Here is a 21,295-nt window from a genome sequence, read left to right on the forward strand (position 1 = left end):
GTTTTTATTGGCAAATGGTTTGTAAGTGTATTCTGAATGTTAGATTCTCACAAATATCTGAATTCAGATATGGTTTTTTGATGGTTTTTTGGGCATATACATATAATATATGTGAAAACTCACACCATAATCATCAAATGTCCCTACAAACCTGAAATTTGCCTCATACGTTCCTCTTGGCTTCTATGTGCTCACTAATAAAGGATTTTTCTAAATGACCATCAGTGGGGGTTGTGTGCACATGCGGGAGGCGGGGGGGGGGGGTCACAACTGGTGTGATATATTTTGGTTTTAAACCACATATTATGGCTACCTGTTTTGTGAAAATTACTCCACTATTCCTTGTTCAACAAAAAACAAATGGGTTGCTTATCACCTTAAAAAAAACAAAGAAACAGACAATAATAGCAATGAAAAAAGGATCCAAATTGTTACATTCCAGAAACAGCAGACATAATAGATGATTATATAGATGACAGGATTATATATCTAAGATTAACATTGAAGGTGCTATAGGTGAGTTAATATATTCAATTTTGGTATGAAATACAGTTAGGTATACAGTGGTACCTCGTGATACGAACCCCTCATAATACGAACCCCTCATGATACGAACCCGGGATTCAGAATTTTTTTGCCTCTTCTTACGAACTTTTTTCGGCTTACATACCCACTGCAGATCGCAAAATGGTGCTCCGCTGGGCACCGCCGCCCGGCTGTCACCTTTTAAAACAGCCAGGGGGCTTCTCGGCATTTTAGAGGCCGCCGAGAAGTGCCCGGCTGTTTCAGAAGGTTACAGTTGGGCGCTGCCGCCCGGCGGAGCGTCATTTTTGCAATCGGTCGCGGTGTGTTCGGCTGATCTGGAGGCTGGAAAGGAGGTGGGGAATCCCATTAGGGAATTCCATGGGCAGAGCTTTGACGTCACGAAGACGTCCTTCTTGGAGGCCGAAACGTGGGAGAATGCTGAGAAGCCCCCCGGCTGTTTTAAAAGGTGACAGCCGGGCGGCGGCAGCCAGCGGAGCGCCATTTTGCGATTCCCCCCCCCCTTGCACGCATTAATCGCTTTTACATTATTTCCTATGGGAAACAATGTTTCGTCTTATGAACTTTTCACCTTACGAACCTACTTCCGGAAACAATTATGTTCGTAAGACGAGGTATTACTGTATATTATATACATCCATAATTGTCTAAGAAACAAATAAAAGCATTAATAACAATTAAATTAGGAAAAATATGAAGCATTATTTTTAATGCTTTTATTTATTCCTTAGTCAATTATATATTGCATGGAACTTGAAGAGAAACTGCTGGAACCATTTATGATGAATGAAACTAAAGAAAACAATGGCAACATGGGAGGATGCATACATAACTCTGGTTAATCATATAGATACATTTCCCTTCTGAATGTATGCTACAAAGTTTTTACAAGGCTAACTGATTGATTCAAGATATTTGTTTTCAGATATAATATGTATTGATCAAACAGGCTATATTCTAAATAAATCTCAAGAACAACAGTTAGGTTCATAATTGAAATGATAGAACATATAAACAAAAAGTGGAAGAAAGCTGCACTAATCTTTCTGAAAATATAATAATTTCTAACAGTTTGCAGTGTCAGTTCTTGCTGATTGTACTGAATAAAATAAATCCCAGAGAAGAGTTCCAAGAAGAGTTGAGTCAGTAACATATATCAATGGTAAGATAGCAAATGGAGTTCATTTCTACAGATTTTTAAATCAGTAAAAGGCAAGATTGTTCACTCTCTTTTTTTATTTATTCATCATTGATCTAAAAATACAGACGGGAAGGTTGGAGTGATAAACAAATGCATCTCTCCAAATCCATAGAGAGGGATATAAGTTAGGCATTGATGTACTATTAATCATCACAGAACCACGAAAAGCCCAAAACAGTTAATAGTTTGAGAGATTTCTCAGGATATAAAATCAATGTCTAGAAACCAAAAATAATTACGAGAAATGCAATATAATGAGAAGCTAATTTTTTTTTGCAGGAAGACTATGACTGTGAACCCACTTAGTGAAATATCTTGGTCTATGTTTGACAGGTAGCAATATAAAAATAACAATGTCATATTATGGCAAGAGATCTTGAAAAGTGGAGGAATTTAAAGCCATTTTGGTTAGGATCAATGCAAGTATTAAAATGAAAGTATTGTTCAAGTTAAATTATTTGTTCCAAATGATGTCAATTACAGTTTCAGAACTTAACAGGAATGGCAAACAATTGTCAATACATTTATATGGAGTTGGAAAAGACCAGAGTTAATTTTGTTTTGCAGAATTAAGAAGGCAGAGATGGTCTTGTCTTTCCAAATTTTAAATTGTATCATAAAGCAAATTGCTTGCCATGGATAACAGAATAGATAACAATCCTGAATAATAGAATGTCAATATGGAAAAGTACCAGCTTAGCTAATAGACTCCACAGATATTTATGGCACAGAGAGACAAAGGAGAATAAAAATTTGGAAGGACAAAGCTCACTGATTCTCTCAGCCAATGTGCTATTTTGAAGTGTCAGTGGAAAGCTGTTTATGTCATTTCAGTCTCCTTTACATTTTTGGGATACTCATAATCCTTTGTACCACACTTTGATGCCTCCCAGGTTTATTTTATACACTATACGTACATGTCTACATACATAGTACATGTTATTGGTATATATATGTCTTTAGTGGATCAACTTGTCTTGTCTTTGATAACTGTCTATGAGGTGCAGATAGGGGGCTTTTTATATAGTAGTTTAAGTTACCGGCTCTCCCCCTTGTCAAGAAACATGTGTGGCTTCATTTTCTTGACTTTTTAAGAGGGCATTTAATTTTACTCCACATGTTAATGATTGTGCTAGATACTCACTTCTCCTGCTGTTTCTTTGGGTTTTAGTATGGAATTAATAATTTTATAAAGCGCATTGTTATTTTAATTATAGAGTTTTCTAAAGGGACAAAGGGTCCTCAAAGGATATTTATATCTAATATGCCAAAAAGTAATAAATAAATGCAGTGCACTACTTATAGTCTTACATGAAATTGTGAAGAAGGCTGATCAGCAGTATCTCACTAGATAAATTTGACATTTGCGTTGGTGCAGGATCAACACGGCACCGACTTCCTGGTAGCTGGGAGGTCTCACGTGGCAGTGTGAGACCACCCAGAATGCTCAGAGTGGCTCATGGGGCCAGAAGTGACTGGGCTTAGTGAGTGGTCTTTTTAAAAGGCCTGCAAGCTGCCCAGCTCTTCCCCTCTTTGGCCTGGCTGCTAGCAAGTGCAGATACCCATCCTCCGCTCAATCTTGGGTGCTTAAAGGGTTGTCTAACTGGGGGCCAAGTAGGAATTTTTTGCAATTTGCAGCACATTTGAGTCTAGATTGTTTTTTTGCCTACTCCACCCTGGAAGACGGAGAAGTGTATTTTGGTTACATGGCATGTCTGGGGTTAATTAGGTCGGCATGTAGCAATTGACTAATTTCTTCTCGGACACTGTTTGGCAGTAACGGAGCAGAAAAGGGTATCAGTAGCAAGTGTGTGTTCTCCATTGGGCATCTTTTGGAAGATGATCAGCTGCCCCTTTCCACTACTCATGCTGTCTATACTACCGGGGTGGTGGAGAGGGGTGCCTTTGGGGCTCACTTATGTCATTTCCGGTTCTGGGTCATGGGGGTGAGCCCTCCCACATGCTCGAGGCTGGGTGTAGGCTAAAGATAGCCTCGCACTGCCCAGGCTGGAGTTATGCCCATTTACATAGGAACTTCCATCCCATTTAGTACCTCTGCAGGTCTTCTATGTTTATATTTAATAAAGTGACCCTTATTATTTATTTATTTAATTTATTTATTTATTGTTAGATTTGGAAGGGACCATGTGGGTCATCAAGTCCAACCCCCTGCCTAAGCAGGAACCCTATAGTATCCTAGCCAAATGGCAGTCCAATTTCCTCTTTAAAATGTACAGAGTATTGGAGTTCACAACATCCGCTGGTAGGTTGTTCCACTGGTTGATTGTTCTGACCGTCAGGAAGTTCTTCCTTATTTCCAGGTTGAATCTCTTTGGTCAGCTATTACCCAGCTCTCATGTGGGTGTGTTATTCCACATCCGATGCAAATATTTTGCAACTGTGCTATTAGTAATCCTTCACTGTAAGGGTGGGCAGATTAAAGTCCAGGATCACATGTAGTTCCTGAACCTGTTTCATAGAGCTACAGATCTCTTTTTGACCATCTTGTCGGTCAAAGTTGGCAGCATTGTTTCCATTATTTTGAGGGCGAGGGCATAGAAATGGTAATGTAAACCCTAAAATAGCCCAAATCACAAAAGACAACATAAAATGAAGGAAATGCCCATGCACCCAAAGAAAATATCCAGAAAATCCTTACCATGCCTCCATGTATCATATGGCCTTGTACTTTTACATCATCAATCCATGCTGCATGTTTCATCCTCCCAGATGATTCAGATATTTTACTGGGAGATGACACTAGCTGAATCTAGACTATGTTTGTAATACACAGATGATGAATCCTTTTTACAAAAACAAGCACTTGAGATAAAGAAAAGGCAATACTCTCTGATGATTGTGCTGTTTGGTCTCCTAATTATTTTGGGATGTTTGTTCTTTGATTGAGTCACTAGTGCTTTTTCCAGGATACCAGCTGTCTATAGTTGTCTAACCAGGATCTCCTGTTCCAGAATATTTCAGCCTAATGAACATTTTTGCATTTCTAGGCTTCATCTGTTTTCATCACTCTTGAATGCACATTTTGGAGTCATGAATTGGATAATATCACTCAAGAATAGCTGCTCTTTGAACTGAAAAAAGCTTTATTGCATTATAAAATATTAAAGGGCTTTCTTTGCAGTTATGATTTTAGAGTTTGTTGGTTGATAAATCAGTGAAATATTAGTTGATGCCGTGTATACTCAGTGTAGCAAAAAAGTACACAGTGAAGAATTGGACCCATAAAGAGAATGTGCAATATATTTAAGGCTTAGGTTTTAGTGGTGATTTTAACATGGTTTCTTTGGTGGGATGCCTGTTCGACAGAATTATAAACAAAATTCATCGGGAAAAATAAGATGCACATTTTGGTACCTAAATTGGTTGAAAACCCCAAAGAAAGAACATAAAAATTTCATATACAAAGGCAAGTCAGTGCTGTGTCAATTAAAAACTAAATCTTTTTTTGAGAATTAATAGAGTTGACACATAATGAAATAATAAAACAGTGTTTATATGTTTTTGATCCATAAATGCATAGAATAATAGTTCTTCAATCCACATCTAGGTGGGAATAGAAGATAAGGGGCCAGAGGAATTTTTTTTCTTATTAACTACATTTCCAGTATATTCATAGAAAGAACATTGTGAAAGATGCATTAAGAAATTCTGGACCAATCCAATTTATTGTCAGACTACTGATTTAATAAATGAAAAACTCAGATGATGTGAAACTTGACAGAGGATGCTGAAAAGCAAGTGTTTTAGTGGCAAAAATAAAATATTTAGGCTTTGTTCTTACAAAAATCAACAAAGATTTATTCAATTATTACTTATCTGTAAGTATATAACATTTTCAGCCCTTATTATTAATAAAGCATTAAATGACTGATATAGACTAGTAATGAATTATATACAGTACATCTAATAAAGGGCTAATGATCAAATTCAAAAACTTGTAGAATTCAGAACAAGAAACTAGCAATTATGAAACTTGACTGTGTTACCATCCCAGCTGATTAATATGCATTTCAGAAAGGATTTTAATTCTTTATGGTTGCATCATGTTTGTGGAAGGGGCAAGCCTTTTAGAAATGTTCCAAAGATATATCTAGATTGACATAAAACAATTTTCAAGAGTCTGTATAAAATTAAGTAACTTATTGTTTGAGGTTAATTCGTCTTACTTCATTATTAAATGACTATGTTATGATTAAACGTTGGTCAGTAGAGACCAAAATCAGTTGAATTTTTTTTGGAGTATCTGCCTCTATTCTTTGCTTAATTTTATTATCTGTTTTTCAATATCCTTTTAAACGTTATTAGAATTTGTACTATATTAATTTCTTTTCTTCTTGAAAATTCTACTTCCCAGCTTATAAAAGTAATTAAAATAAAATGAAAAAAAATGGGGAAGGGAAAATAAATATAAATACAGAGCAGAGGGCATTGATACCCACTGGACATTTAAGATGTTAAGTCTCATTTTGTCTTGCCCCTCAAAAAGGCTCCAAGACACGGCTGACACTCTCCCAGGTCCCTCCTCAGCCAGGACTAATCCTTAGTTAGCCAACTTGAGCAAACCCCTTCAGCCTGAAAATCTTGTACCTCATCAAAGAAAAAGCGCCTTGTGAGCAAGCAGCAAGACGCTAACTTTGCAAGCAAACCGGGGAGAGGATTTAAACTGGGCAAGGATTACCTTCTGTTGCTGGAAGCAACTCCGATAACTGGATTTGTGTATTCTTGCTTTTGACTCCTGCTACATTTTCGATCTTAGCACGTTCCTGACCAAGTCTTGGCTCGTCCCTCTCTACTTTTCAAGACATTGTGAGTTTCTGATTATGGACTATTCGACTCGGATTACACCTTCTCTTCAGCCTCTAGTAAGCTGCCATGTACATTCATACTCTTTCTCTCCCCCCCCCGCTCCCTAACCCCCTTTTCTGTTACCTCCCCATACCTATCAGCTACCATCTGTTCTGACAAGCTTCCTGACTTCTTCACAATTCTTGCTTCAAATACTCTGCTGAGTTGCTCTCTTCCAATTTGCATTGTGCCTCCCGTTGTTTTCTCCTCTTTACTGCATTTTGTATCAAACTCCCTCCAACGTGTGTGTTCTCCTGCCCAGCACCTCTGCCTGAATCACACCTGCACTTTGCCTGCCAGTTGCATGGGCATTTATTGCCTTTGCCGAAGTTGGAACACAAAGCATTTGTGCATGTATTTATTTCACTGTGTATGGAACCCAACCCACTTGGACAGTTTACAACTGTACAAAATATGAATGTAAACAACATGGTATCCTTGTAACAAGACATTAATTTCAAGGGGACACAATCTGAAGTTAGTTGGGGGAAAGATCAAAAGCAACATGAGAAAATATTATTTTACTGAAAGAGTAAAATAGACGTGGTAGATAAATCCACAGTAACTGAATTTAAACATGCCTGGGATAAACATATATCCATCCTAAGATAAAATACATAAAATAGTATAAGGCCGTTAGATTTCTATGTTTCTATGTTTCTAAAATGGTCACTTACAGTCATCCCAATTCAAAGGCATGCTTGAACAATATGGTGTTTAAAGGTTTGCAAAATGCAAGGAAGGTTGAGGTCAAAAATATGTCCTAGGATATACAGTATGTTCCAAAACACTCGAGAGAGCTTGCTGCTGGCCACATTCCATATACAGTACCTCAATTTATGGTGTGTAGAGATCAAGTAATAGAATCTTATCAGCCTGTGTTTTAGAAATAGTTAAAATAATATAGACCTTTTGTTCTGATCCAGCTAAAACATTGTAGGATATCTTCTTGCATTAGAAATTGGTTCCCACTTTTCAAAATTTATGCAGTGTGTATCTTAAGTTAGAGAAAATTGTACATTATTACTGCTGTTGTCAGTTTCCACAGTTAGCTGTGTTTGTCATTTCATTCCATTCATATGGCAGCTGATTCCCTTGTAGTGACTCTGGGCGACTAACAACAGTTAATTTTTTTTAAGAATATGTAACTTTGTCTTGAATAACAAGCATGTAAGTGGAAATCTGCTCCATAGCTTAGTAGAGCATTTAACCAGTACTCCAGCTAAAAATCAGATTACAGTGCAGCCTTCAATCTGATCACTAGAGAAAAATGTTTGTGTAAAAGGTGGGTTCATTTCTAATTTCATGCTTAGCTTTATTTACTATACTTACAATATTGTATTTTAATTCTACATTTGGATAAATAAGATAATCAAAATGGGGATTTTTTAAATAAGAGGTTATCTGTAGTGTACAGAGTTATTGTTATTATCACATGCCTGTGATCATATATTGTTGTTTGGTTACTTTGGCTGCTTGATTCATTCAAGCAAGCAGCTGTTAAACCTGCTTTTGGTTATAGTGCCTTGTTTTGATCAGTAGAAGAGTTCTGAACTGATTATATACTCTTAATTTCACTTAAAGGGAAAAAAGAGTCAAGAGATGCAGAGCCAAGGAAAACAGAAAAGAAAGATTACTGTAGTTCTTCAAGGCCAGATGAAATAGGGAATTATGGAGTATTGGTGCTTTCTGTGCTTGGTTATTTGCTTACAGATGTTTCATTATTGGTACTAACTTACATTGCCAGTGCAAGCAAGTGTGGAGTTTGCTCATTGTTCATCCATTAATTTTCCTTCTATTTTTAATGCAGTTTGCTCTTTCTTCGTTCTTTAATAGATACAGATGAAACTCAAAAAATTAGGATATTTGCAAAAGTTCATTTATTTTAGTAATGCAACTTGAAAGGTGAAACGTAATATATGAGAGAGACTCATTACATGCAAGGCAAGGTACAGTAGTTCAAGCTGTAAGATGCTTGAAGTCTTGTGTGAAGTTTCCATAGTTTGTGATGATTTGGGGAGCCATGTCATCTGCTGGTGTTGGTCCACTGTGCTTCATTAAGTCAAGGGGTCAACGCAGCCGTCTGCCGGGAGATTTTGGAGCACATTCATTCATTCATTTATTTGTTAGATTTGTATGCCGCCCCTCTCCGTAGACTCGGGGCGGCTAACAACAATAAAAAACAACAACAACAAATTCATGCTTTCCTTTCAGGCAAATGCTTTGATAGCTGAAGTCAGTGTGGTAATGTTACCTGTCTAATGAGCCATAGTTGAGTTCCATGTTAAAAGAGAAGGATTTTATTTGTTTTTGGATCCAGGTTTTGAATCTAAATTGGTTAAATCTGAAATGTTGGCATAGACTGGATTCTGCATTTCCAATCCTTTTCTGCATTATAATTATAATGTGCTTTTACTAAATCTGTATTTTTGATACTTCATTCTTATGTTTGGATACATTAAATCCAGATTAATTTTGATCCGTCTTTCTTTGAAGAATTGGGCAGGATTGATGCTGGTGGTGGTTTGTGTAATGGTATTATGTTTCAACAGGAAGAGAGCCAATTTAATCTTTAAATCTCCTCAATTCATTTTCCTTAAACATCCCTTGAAGGCCGTCCCTGCTCTGTCTGCCAAATAATTTCATGCCAGGTGGGAAAATGCTGTTTGAGTACGTTTGGTTCTATTTTTGCTGAAAACATTAATGACTTGTGAAATCTTACACATTAATTATGACCAATAATACTAGCGATTGTATAGGGGAAAAAAAATCTGTTAAACTATGTTGTAGATGGTTTTCTGAAGTTGAGGCATGCATATCTTGCCACTTTGAGAGAGCATCTATTAGAATAAATTTTCCTATTCAGATTTTTCATTAGAAAACATCGTGCTAGTTGCTACATATATTTTAGTCAGCCCTCTGAGTCTGGATTAAATTCCTCAACTTTCTTAAAAGAGACCTTAGTAACTTATTTTATAATTTATTCATTTTTTATGGTTCAAGGCTAAGTCAGAGAATTTTAAAAGATACAGCATATCATCGACACATGTATAATTATATATAGCATGCACATATATATATAAAAGAGGAAATCCTATAAAGTTATTTTTCATTGAAGTGTCTAAACAGTTTTTATAAGATAAGGGCTGTAAGTGAAAAAATAGATAAGGGCTGTAAGTGAAAAACCCAAAATATCTGGGTTTTGGTAATTTAGGTTGACCTAGTCTTCCTTCCTTCTGAGGTCACTAAAATAAAGACCCAGATTGTTGGTGCAATATGCTGACTGTAGATCACTTAGAGAGGAATGTAAAGCGGCATATAAGTCTATTGCTATTTAATAAAATACATCATCATGAATGAAGTTTATCAGATTAAAGATGTTGTATTAGTTCTGATTGCTGGTAAGACAACATAACCACTGTTACAATCTCTGCTGTTGAAGAAAATATAGTAAACCAGAAATGGCTCATCTGGAAAATACATGCACATGAGTCTTTGGAAGTAGCAGGGAGCATAGAGGCTTCCAACTCGAGTAGAGAAAGATGAGTTTGAGTATATAGTCTGTAAACAGGATATAAGTAGAAAGAGATACTACAGAAGCTTTGGCCTCTGATCAAGAGAATCTGCATCATCAGAGATGAAGGGATCCTACTGTTTTTTTTCTGAGAAAGTACATACAAATAAGATAATATGACCTTCAAAGTTGATTGAATGACACAACTCCAAGAAAATCGATCACTTTGCAGTTGCCTGTCATATTTAACCTTTTGCTCTTGGTTGATGAATGCCAGTCAGCTCAGCGACTCCCAAATGTTTCGAGAGAGAAGGTGTCAAGAGATGAAAGGCATTTGCCAGTTCCACTCTCATGTACTTCAACGAAAAGGAAACCGAAACATGATACATAAATCATATGGATAGCAACATTCACAGGTATAATCTAATTGTAAAAGAATTATAACTGAGAATGTTGATAGCCTTATGATTTAGAAGCTCAATTCTAATGCCTTACATTGTTGGAGGTAAGCTAGAGATGTAAGATTTCAGCTGAAAAAAACTCCTACATGCTATACTTCTTTTTACATAAAAGTAAGTGTATCCTGTAGATTTATTTAGTACATCTAATACACTAAATGTCATTGATTAGTTAATGGATTGAAATGCGATTGGTTAATTAGCGACTGTTGTATGAACATAGCTTGCGTGCTTCAGTTGCTGCATCATGCACCATGGTTTTTTACAGAAATGCCTGAGGTCTCATAAAGATGAATTAAAGCTTTCTTTAAAACTATCTCATCTAATTAGAACCTCCAATAAGACTGGAAGCTGCCCTGTGACATTGCCACCAACATGCTGCCCCACCGCCAACACTGGCAATGTCCTTCTCCCTGCCAAAGACACAGTGGGGCAGACTGGGATTGCTTGTGGGCCGGATATGGCCCACAGGCTGTTCTTTATGAAGTCAACTTTAATGTTTACTTCATAAGGCCAGTCTGGCTTTCTAAGATAGTTGCTGAATTCCTCCCTCCCCCTTCTGTTTCCCCCCCAAATAAGAGATCCCCTGATAATAAGTCCAATCGGGCTTTTGAGTGCATGGCAGTAAAGCCAAGCATTCATTTCAAGGTTCAAATAAATATAAGACAGGATCTTATTTTGGGGGAAACAACGTATCTTATGCATCAACTCACCAAATACGTTTCTAGTCAATTCAGATGCCATAATTCCACTTTGATAAACTATCCAAATCCCAAGAAATCTGCAGGTTTTGGGATCAAACTGCATCTTTCCCAGTCTTACTTCTTTGTAAATTTCATTTGCCCAATAATTAAGGGTTGGTACATATATTAAGTATACTGTAGGTGTACTGTAGTTATTTATTTATAAGTTGGAAGTGGATCAATTCAGGATAAAATCCCGGTAAAGCCAGAAAGTTTTGAAAAAAGGAATGAGAAAAAAACCCTCCAATTATATTTTTTAAGAGTGATCAATGCTAAAATGGTCACATATTGCTGTCCAATATTATTCCAAATATTTTTCCAACTTGTAATAGAAATATTTTTATTGGGGACAGATATGTAAAAGAATAGAGGAGTTTGTCTCAATCCCAGGAATATTTCTATGTTCAGTTCAGGATCAGAAACTGCAGAAGATGACACAAGATGAACTACAATTTATTTTACTTAAAATATGTCTAAAAGCAAAATTTCTATATCATGACTTCTTTTTGTCCTCTCAGTCTTCCCCACAAAAAAACTGTAAATATGTGGAAGAGACTAAGCCAAAATAAATCACTCTGTTTTACTATTATGTGGATGGTTTGGAAAACTGAATTTTAGAGATACTTGGCATATTAAATTTCTGCATTTTACTTTTTATTCCATTTGTAATATCCTTTAAAAATGATGTAAATTTGTGATTAAAATACCAGTAAATAATATAGTTTCCTGAAACAATCAAGATACATAAAAAGCATATTTTATTTTCTTAATGTAAGAAATGAATTTTAGATCTCTAAATTGATTTCCCCCCATTTTCCTCTATTTTTTTCTGTAGCCTCAACATTTCCAGAAGTTTTATATTTCTGATTTTCAAACACCTGTTCATACGTAATAATATTCAGTTTCTATTCCATTCCATTTCAGTTCTATTTATTTATGAAATGTAAAGAGCGCCCATTTCAATGTTTAGGGAGCCTCTAAGTGGCTTTAATTCCAAATATATATTAGAGAGCAATATGTAGCTCAGAATCAGTTGATTGGAGAAGTCTTGAAGCCCTATAACTAACTAGTCATCAGTTTCATTTGTTTGTTATAAATATTGATGTATTCTCAAGAATAACCATAGTAGAGTGAATGGCCATGAGCCTATAATATTGATGCTTTTTTATGGTGTTTATTCTCCCAGTAGCTCTAACAAAATGAGGCCACTGTTCAAAGCCAATACGAAGACCTGAAGGCAAGCTGTTTCTTTTTTTGAGATTCAAAAATATTGGGCAAGATGTAGGTAGCTAAGGTCATGGGTAGGTTCCCCTTATCTTCGCCACCAGTTCTCATCACAATGTTTCGTGTGTGTCCCCTCAGGCAATTTCACTTCCACTCATGCTCAGAAGGTGGATTCAGCCTGAAACATAGCTGCAGAACTGAGGAGCTATGCTTTAGGGAAAGAAATAAAGCTCAGTAGTAATCTGAAGGCAGGCAAGAAGGCATTTTTCAAAGCACAGAAGGATGAAAAGCCATCCAAACATAGGAAAATTGCCTGATAGTTAAGAAAAAAAGATGGTTGTGACCACAGATGGCAAAGATAGAACCAGATCCGTGATGCCAAAATTACATAACCAGCAGATCGCTAATGGTTCAGGCAACCTGGTTTGACCTGGAAGGAACTCATCCCTGAAGTTTCTTCAGGAAAAAAAATCTTGACTTCACCAAATATTACCTTCATTTTTTAATTAAAACATATTATTAAACTTTAGAAACCTGGATTTCGGCAAGAAGAGGGCCACAGTTATATACAATGGTACCTCTACTGATGAACGTATTCATTCTGTGACCAGGTTCTTAAGTAGAAAAGTTTGTAAGAAGAAGAAGCTTTTTTCATAGGAATGTAAAAGCAAATGTGTGGAATTGGGGAAACCACAAGGAGGGTGGAGGCCTCACAGAGGCTTCTCCCCACCTTTTCCAGCCCTATTTCCTCCCAGGAGATTCCTAGAGAGGCCCCACAGAGGCTTCTCCCCACCTTTTCCAGCCCTATTTCCTCCCAGGAGATTCCTAGAGAGGCCCCACAGAGGCTTCTCCCCACCTTTTCCAGCCCTGTTTCCTCCCAGGAGATTCCTAGAGAGGCCCCACAGAGGCTTCTCCCTGCCTTTTCTGGTTACAGTTTTGGAGGCTCAGATTTGTAAGTGGAAAATGGTTCTTGAGAAGAGGTAAAAAAATCTTGAACACCCAGTTTTTATCTAGAAAAGTTTGTAAGTAGAGGCGTTTGTAGGTAGAGACATTCTGTTCCCACTTGAAAAGGGGAGAGATGCATTTAGACCAGTGATGGCAAACCTTTTTTTCCTCGTATGCCGAAAGCATGTGTGTGTGTACTATCATGCATGTGCGAGTGCCCACACACATAATTCAATGCCTGGGGATGGCAAAAATGCCTTCCCCCCCCCCAGAGGCCTGAAACAACTCATTTCCCAACCTCTGCTGGGCCCAGTAGGCCTGTTTTTTAACCCTCCCCAGGCTCCAGAGGCTTTTCTAGAGCCTGGGGAGGGCAAAAATATCCTCCCCCTATCCCTTTGGAGACTCTCCAGAAGCCGAAAATGCCTCCCAGAGCTTCTGGGTGAGGCGAAAATCAGCTGGCTTGCATGCATATGCATATTGGAGGTAAACTAGGATAACGGCTTGGGTGCCAGCAGATATGGCTCCCTGTGACACCCGTGCCATAGGTTCGCCATCACTGATTTAGATCTTTAAAAAGCTAAAACTAAACTTAAAAAGCTAAAAACTTATGTAGAAATGCAAAACAGAAATAATTGTCCAGTTAGAATAATGTCAGGAAATGTATAAAGAGGTGTGACTTACTGTTGAAGTCTGCAGCAGTATTATTAGCCGCCCCGAGTTTTCGGAGAGGGGCGGCATATAAATCCAATAAATCTAATCTAATCTAATCTATTTCACATTGTAGAAATTCCAATTCCTCAGGATTAATTTTGTGGTATTTGAAATACTGGTGGAAATTTCAGGAATCAATGGTCTTTGCAGAAAGGGCTAGGCAGGGAACAAATGAAGAAAGTTGTATTGTGCTGCTGTGGAGCAAGGGCACTTGTATCGTACATGCATTATGACATTGCATATATGTAGAAAAGAAGACTAATTTGTGTCTTAGTGTTGCAGAGATGCTTTCATTATTTTGGTGTGCAATCCTGAGATTCCCTCTGCAAGACTCTACCATGCTTTCCCCTGTTATAAGCTACCTAGAAGGGTCTTAGTTTGAAAGATACATAGAAGCTTTTCATATACAGTGATCCCCCGGTTATTGCGTCCCCAACCATTGCGAACAGGGTAATTTGCGATTTTTGAACCCGGAAGTCAAAACACCATCTACGCATGCGTGCCCTTTTTTCCTATGGGCACGCATGCGTAGATGGGGCCCGGCAGATCAGCTGCTGGGCGGCTTCCCTGGGTCTTCCCCCTCTTGCTGGCGGGAGGGCGAGCAGCGGGCATCAGCAAGGAGTTTCCCCACCGCCCACGCAAACTCCTCGCTGCCGCCCGCCCTTCGCCCGCCCACGCCGTTCATTCTCGCCGCTTTTGAGCTGAGTCCTGAAGCGAATTCGCTCCAGGACTCAGCTCGAAAGCGCCGAGAGCCAGCGGGGACAAGCCGTTCGCTGGCGCTGGCTCTCGGCGCTTTTGAGCTGAGTCCTGAAGCGAATTCGCTCCAGGACTCACCTCGAAAGCGCCGAGAGCCAGCGGGGACAAGCCGTTCGCTGGCGCTGGCTCTCGGCGCTTTTGAGCTGAGTCCTGAAGCGAATCCGCCGCCTGCCTGCCCGCTAGCGAGGAGCCGAAGATTGGGGGCGGCGCGGCTGTTTTAAAATGTCGCCGCCGGCATGGGGGGCTTGCCAGCACCCCCCGGACCGCCAACCCGGGTTTGGGGGGCTGCTAGGAAGCCCCCCATGCCGGCGGCGACGTTTTAAAACAGCCGCGCCGCCCCCAATCTTCGGCTCCTCGCTAGCGCTGCGGGAGTAAAAACACCATCTGCACATGCGCAGATGGTGTTTTTACTTCCGCAGCGCTACTTCGCGAAAACCCGCTCGTTGCGGGGGGTCCTGGAACGGAACCCTCGCAACGAGCGGGGGATCACTGTAAACATCTTTCCTCTGAGAAATTGGCAAGCTGCTGGTTTCCCTTCCTATAGACAAAAACCTACATGGAGTTGCATGTGATGCAGAAAGGTTAAGCCCACAGTGCTTTATATATTTTCCTCCTTTGTTTCAGCCATATTTCTTTGTGTAGTCTTTCTATATTGTACAGGTTTTACTGTTCTGAAAACCATTACAAAATTTTTAAGGTTTGAGATAAATGAACAGAAAGCTGTCAGCTAACAACCCCGCTTTAAATCTATCACTCAGTGAATCAAAATTTACAATACCTGCAGCTTCTTCAACTTGTTTTTTTTCCCTTTGTTCTTTTTTTAAAAAATTCTCTTCCAGTTCAATCTGATGGAGTCCTGCATGGTATATTCTGATGCTAATGCCCATGATATCCATTCTTCCTATCTGTTTCTATATCATAATAGTTAGGAAAAAAGGCAGAAAGATGGAAAATGGTGGCCTGTGATCAAAGAAGGAAGAAACATCCTCTTCCCTAGTTGAACAAGCAATTTCAAAGTAGAGAAATAATCTTTGAGTTACAACTTGGCGTGCCTTGGGCAGAAAGTCAGCCTTCAGAAATGTTTGCACTGCTGTTTTGAAGCGTGAAACTAGAATATTGCACTAGGATCATCAGAAAGCTCATTTTTAGGTGAAAGTAACACATGCTGTGTATAAAATTTGCTATGGTAAGGGAACCATGGTGGTTATACACTCTAGGAAATCTTACAACGAAAATAGTCCCTGATCAAGTGTTTTGGTTTAAAGAGGGTACATTTTCTTGTTGTTAACTAACTGAGAACCCCTTGTTGAGATAGGCAGGTATCAGTCAAAATAAATTTTCCTCCAGAATGTTTTCTTTGCACTTCCTGTGGATTTTCTCCACAGGGTACAGCAACATGTTTTGGAGGACTAGCCAAAGAGAGGAAATGGCAGCATTGTAATCTGGCCAAGAAGCCAGATGTCAGGAATTCAGCTGATCTTTTCATGTTCGATTAAGGTTATATACTTTGGGTCATAGAACATAGAAACATAGAAGACTGACAGCGGAAAAAGACCTCATGCTCCATCTAGTCTGCCCTTATACTATTTCCTGTATTTTTATCTTAGGATGGATATATGTTTATCCCAGGCATGTTTAAATTCAGTTACTGTGGATTTACCAACCACGTCTGCTGGAAGTTTGTTCCAAGGATCTACTACTTTCTCAGTAAAATAATATTTTCTCATGTTGCTTTTGATCTTTCCCCCAACTAACTTCAGATTGTATCCCCTTGTTCTTGTGTTGATTTTCCTATTAAAAACACTTCCCTCCTGAACCTTATTTAACCCTTTGACATATTTAAATGTTTCGATCATGTCCCCCCTTTTCCTTCTGTCCTCTAGACTATACAGATTGAGTTCATTAAGTCTTTCCTGATACGTTTTATGCTTAAGACCTTCCACCATTCTTGTAGCCCAATTTTGTCAATATCTTTTTGTAGGCGTGGTCTCCAGAACTGAACACAGTATTCCAAATGTGGTCTCACCAGCGCTCTATATAGTGGGATCACAATCTCCCTCTTCCTGCTTGTTATACCTCTAGCTATGCAGCCAAGCATTGTACTTGCTTTTCCTACCGCCCGACCACACTGCTCACGCATTTTGAGACTGTCAATCCATATACAAATGTTATGCCGAGTCCCACCCTTTAAGCCATTGAAAAACACAGGAGTTCCACCTGTCAGAACCCCTGCTGTGTGAAGATAATTTCTAAGCCATATCCATTAGTCCTCTCTTGCTACTTGAATTTCTCATTTCGAGAATTGGTGAAAACTATCTGTCTACCATAAATATCTGAAAGATTGCCCACCATAGTAGCTGAAAGAGAATGACATCAGTGTCTTCTTCTACCAGGTACCTCACAGATGTATTGCATTCCAATTAGATTTAGAAGAGGAAAAACATCTCAGAAGAAGGCATGGAGAAATCATTAATGCAATGCTGCTGTGAAAACTTCATAATTCATGATCTTGAAGTCACAAAAATTGATCTTCACTTGATGAAGATTCCCTGAAGAGTTGACCATGCATCAATCTATCTGGAGGGCTAATAGATTGATGCATATAGTTATAAGATTTTGGTTCTCTTCACCATTATTTCCCCAGAAGTTACCTTTATCATATTTATCCTTATATTCTATTTGAATGAAGATAAAACATTGAAATGACCACATGTTAAAAAAAGAAAAAAACTTTAAACTTGGTTTTTTTTACATGAGTGTATAGTCTTGCAGATTTGGAAGGAATTGGGAACAGATTCTATTTTGAGTCTGAAGCTTGAATTCATTTTTACTCTTCTTTTCCAAGGAGTGTTTCCACATGTAACTTTAAAGCCCGATTCAGATAATATGGTGGGTTATGTAGGACATTAACAAGAACATTGGCTCTGTGTGGATTGGAATTTGCTGTGTGGATTAGAACTAAGTCAAGAATGTGGGTGTATATTGTAGATAAAGTAATTTCTTTCAGGGAAGTTTGCAAGTTTTTAAGGTTTAACCAAAGAAATTCTGGACTGTGGCTTCTTCAATGCATTAAAATTTATCATTTGTTGTGTGGAGGTGACAACATAATAGTACTGGTGCTAGGGGTGTGGAATTGTGGCTAGTAGCAGCTTCTCTCCTCTCTCTCTTTTTTTCCTCTACTCAGTCTCACTAGATTGGAACGTTCTTTGTACTACAAATTCATGTACTTCCAAAATGTAACTCCAAAATTGAATGATTTCAGTACAGTATTCCCTCGATTTTCATGGGGGATGCGTTCTGAGACCGCCCGCGAAAATCGAATTTCCGCGAAGTAGAGATGCGGAAGTAAATACACTATTTTTGGCTATGAACAGTGTCACAAGCCTTCCCTTAACACTTTAAATCCCTAAATTACAATTTCCCATTCCCTTAGCAACCATTTAGATTACTACTCACCATATTTATTTATTAAAGTTTATTTAAAAAAATATTTATTAAAGGCGGACGAAAGTTTGGCGATGACATATGACATCATCGGGCAGGAAAAACTGTGATATAGGGGGGAAAACCGCAAAGTATTTTTTAATTAATATTTTTGAAAAACCTTGGTATAACTGTTTCGCGAAGTTCGAACCCGCGAAAATCGAGGGAACACTGTATTTAAAAAGTTTCTCTAATAGATTCAACTTTACTTTTTAAAACATTTCATCCAAATTGAAGAATCCAAGCTGGCATAAACCACCAGTCCCAATCCTTTCCATGTTGGTGGCCCAACTCAGAGTGGGGTGTGCGAGTGAGTGGCAGGCACACATGTGGGTGTGCACAGCTCCATTGGTGTGAGTGACCCACTCATGTGAATGGAGCTTCATGCAGACAGAGGGCGCTTGTGATCGAACAAATGCAGCTTCGCACATGAGTGAAAACGCTTGCACTTGCATATGTGCGAGTGGAAGGTACCTGGCCCCCTGGGCTCATGTGAATGGAGCTTCGCACACAAGTACAGGCGCCCTCCACTCACATGAGTCAGGCTTGTGTGCAAGTGCAAATTTCCACTGCTCATGCAAGTGGAGCTTTGTGTGCATGCACTTGTCCATCGCTCATATGCCCGGCTTTGAGCAGGTTGCAGCCCAGTAGTAGGTTGTGGTCTGGGGATTGGGGACCCTTGGCATAAACAGCAGCTGTCTTTCATCTTTTGCTAGGCTGAGTTACAGGGAGAGAGATCAGAAGTTTTATCATGAGCTTCAAAGAAAGATTGCACTAACACTGGCATAGGAGTGTCTGCCAGACAAAAGAGACATCTGTAGAAGAAAAACTCTCATCACTCCTTGTTTTTTTTATTGTCGGAAGCCTACGCAAGCTGTGAGATCTGCTGTGTTGTCTGAACTATTACGTTGGGTGGAAATTTTCAGCTGGCACCAATCATCAATATCTAGTTATTTGGAGGAATGTAATTGGTTTGGTGCAAGCTGTAGTGCTTCATTTGTACCCTTATGTGCAGATATATTAGGCATCTTGTTAAGCTAAACAAAAATGTACAGAAGGGAGAGATTAGCAGTCAGAGCTCAGCAATCAGTGTTTGTTTTTGCATTCTAATACCCATGAGGAATATATTTTATTTTGTGGATAGAGAGATTAGTGTTGCATGCATGAGCCGGAGTGGCGCAGCAGGTAGAGTGCTGTACTGCAGGCCACTGAAGCTGACTGTAGATCTGTAGGTCAGCAGTTCAAATCTCATCACCGGCTCAAGGTTGACTCAGCCTTCCATCCTTCCGAGGTGGGTAAAACAAGGACCTGAATTGTGGGGGCAATATGCTGCCTCTGTTAAAAAGTGCTATTGCTAACATGTTGTAAGCCGCCCTAAGGAGAAAGGGCGGCATAAAAATCTAATAAATAAATGAAATAAAATAAATAAACTAAGTTTTAGGTGTGGTACTGGATTTGGTACATGGCCTCCATGTGATGCTGTAGTTCATAAAGCACATACAGAAAGACTTGGCTTTGTAGAACACAACTATATTTTTGTGTACATGTTTACTGCTCTATCTGAATCTGTCTAATGCAGACTGAAGATTATGGGAATTGTAGTGAAACATTTATGGAGGGAGTCTACTTTGGGAAGTTTGCTTTTTCACATTAAGAGACTATTGGAATTTATGGTAGCACGATTTCAGCCTGTCATATTTAAGCATAAGAGAATGCTAAGTTTCCTAAAACATAAGATTTGTACAGGTACGTATGAGATGGAGTGCGTGGGGAGTTCTGAAATGAACACTACTGGGGAGGGGGGAGGTTGAAAATGGGCCAGGGACTGCATGACACACTAGAGCTGGCTGGGAAATTCTGGGAGTTGACGTCCACCAAGCTTAAAGTTGCCCAGGTTGGAGATCCTTGTAATAGAGTGCAGATTGTTCAACACCTTTTAATGTAGAATAGGACTACATCTTATTTTCCCTCCACCACAATTTTCACTATGTTTACCGAACTAGAATTGGGGCTAATGCTTTTTGGGGTAATTAGAATACCCAAAATTCTTAAAATAGCCTTGTGAAATAGGTTGTGCAGAGTATGGCTTCCCCAAAGTTCCTTCACCTAAAATTCTTGTTTTTCATTTATAAGAGCATCCTAGAGCCAAGTAGTTACCGGATCAAGGTGTAATATTTTACAAGACAGATACACAGAATTCTGTAGTGTTCTAATTTTTCTCTTATGTCAAAGAATGCTCTTTAGGTAGTCTTGCCTTTGAGTTTTAATCAAAGCAGAGATTTAGCAATAATAAATGTGAGTATCCGTTTGCAGCCAGAAGGAATGTTTTACTGCAACAATTCCCACCCCTGTAGGGCATCTCAGCAGAGTGGGTGCTTGAGATTGAAGTTATCCAGGTGTTGCATTGATTAACTATGTGGCAAGCCGTTCATTTATCATCAAATTTTATTGAGAATACTCTCTATATAATTTTTGTGCAAGATGGTGCTGGAAGGCACAGGTGTGTGCCCTAGAGATTGAGAAAAAAAACACCTTACTTTAATAGGTATGATTACCCATTTAATCCCATCCTCATGTATTTCATCTTCCCTTTGCAAATGCAGAATAATCAATAACAATGATGACAGAGACGGGCCCAGATTCGGAGGTGAAGAATGCTCAAGAAGGAATTCCCCAGCAGCAGCTGGAGGCAGCAGCAACTGGGCCAAACACAGTGAATGGTAGCTCTACCAACACACTACACAATCAGGAAGCTGACGATAATGAGAAACCAGGAGCCCCCACTGATGCTAAACATGGGGAGAGGGTGAGTTTGCTCTGTTGCCGAAAGTGCTCTCACAAAGGCTTAGAA

The 21,295-nt window shown here is 38.9% G+C and overlaps 1 protein-coding gene across 21 annotated transcripts in view; it reads left to right on the plus strand.

Annotated features, from left to right (window-relative positions):
- Positions 1–21,295, plus strand: part of EPB41L1 (erythrocyte membrane protein band 4.1 like 1) — a 225,865-nt gene that overhangs the window by 135,496 nt on the left and 69,074 nt on the right. For all 21 annotated transcript variants that reach the window (XM_070744816.1, XM_070744819.1, XM_070744813.1 and 18 more), the window contains one exon: positions 21,048–21,250. In XM_070744816.1, the coding sequence (XP_070600917.1) occupies positions 21,062–21,250 (189 nt within the window). In that variant the 5' untranslated portion in view covers positions 21,048–21,061. The remainder of the gene's footprint in view (positions 1–21,047; positions 21,251–21,295) is intronic.

This window comes from Erythrolamprus reginae, chromosome 3, assembly GCF_031021105.1.
Source record: "Erythrolamprus reginae isolate rEryReg1 chromosome 3, rEryReg1.hap1, whole genome shotgun sequence".
Classification (NCBI taxonomy): domain Eukaryota; kingdom Metazoa; phylum Chordata; class Lepidosauria; order Squamata; family Dipsadidae; genus Erythrolamprus; species Erythrolamprus reginae.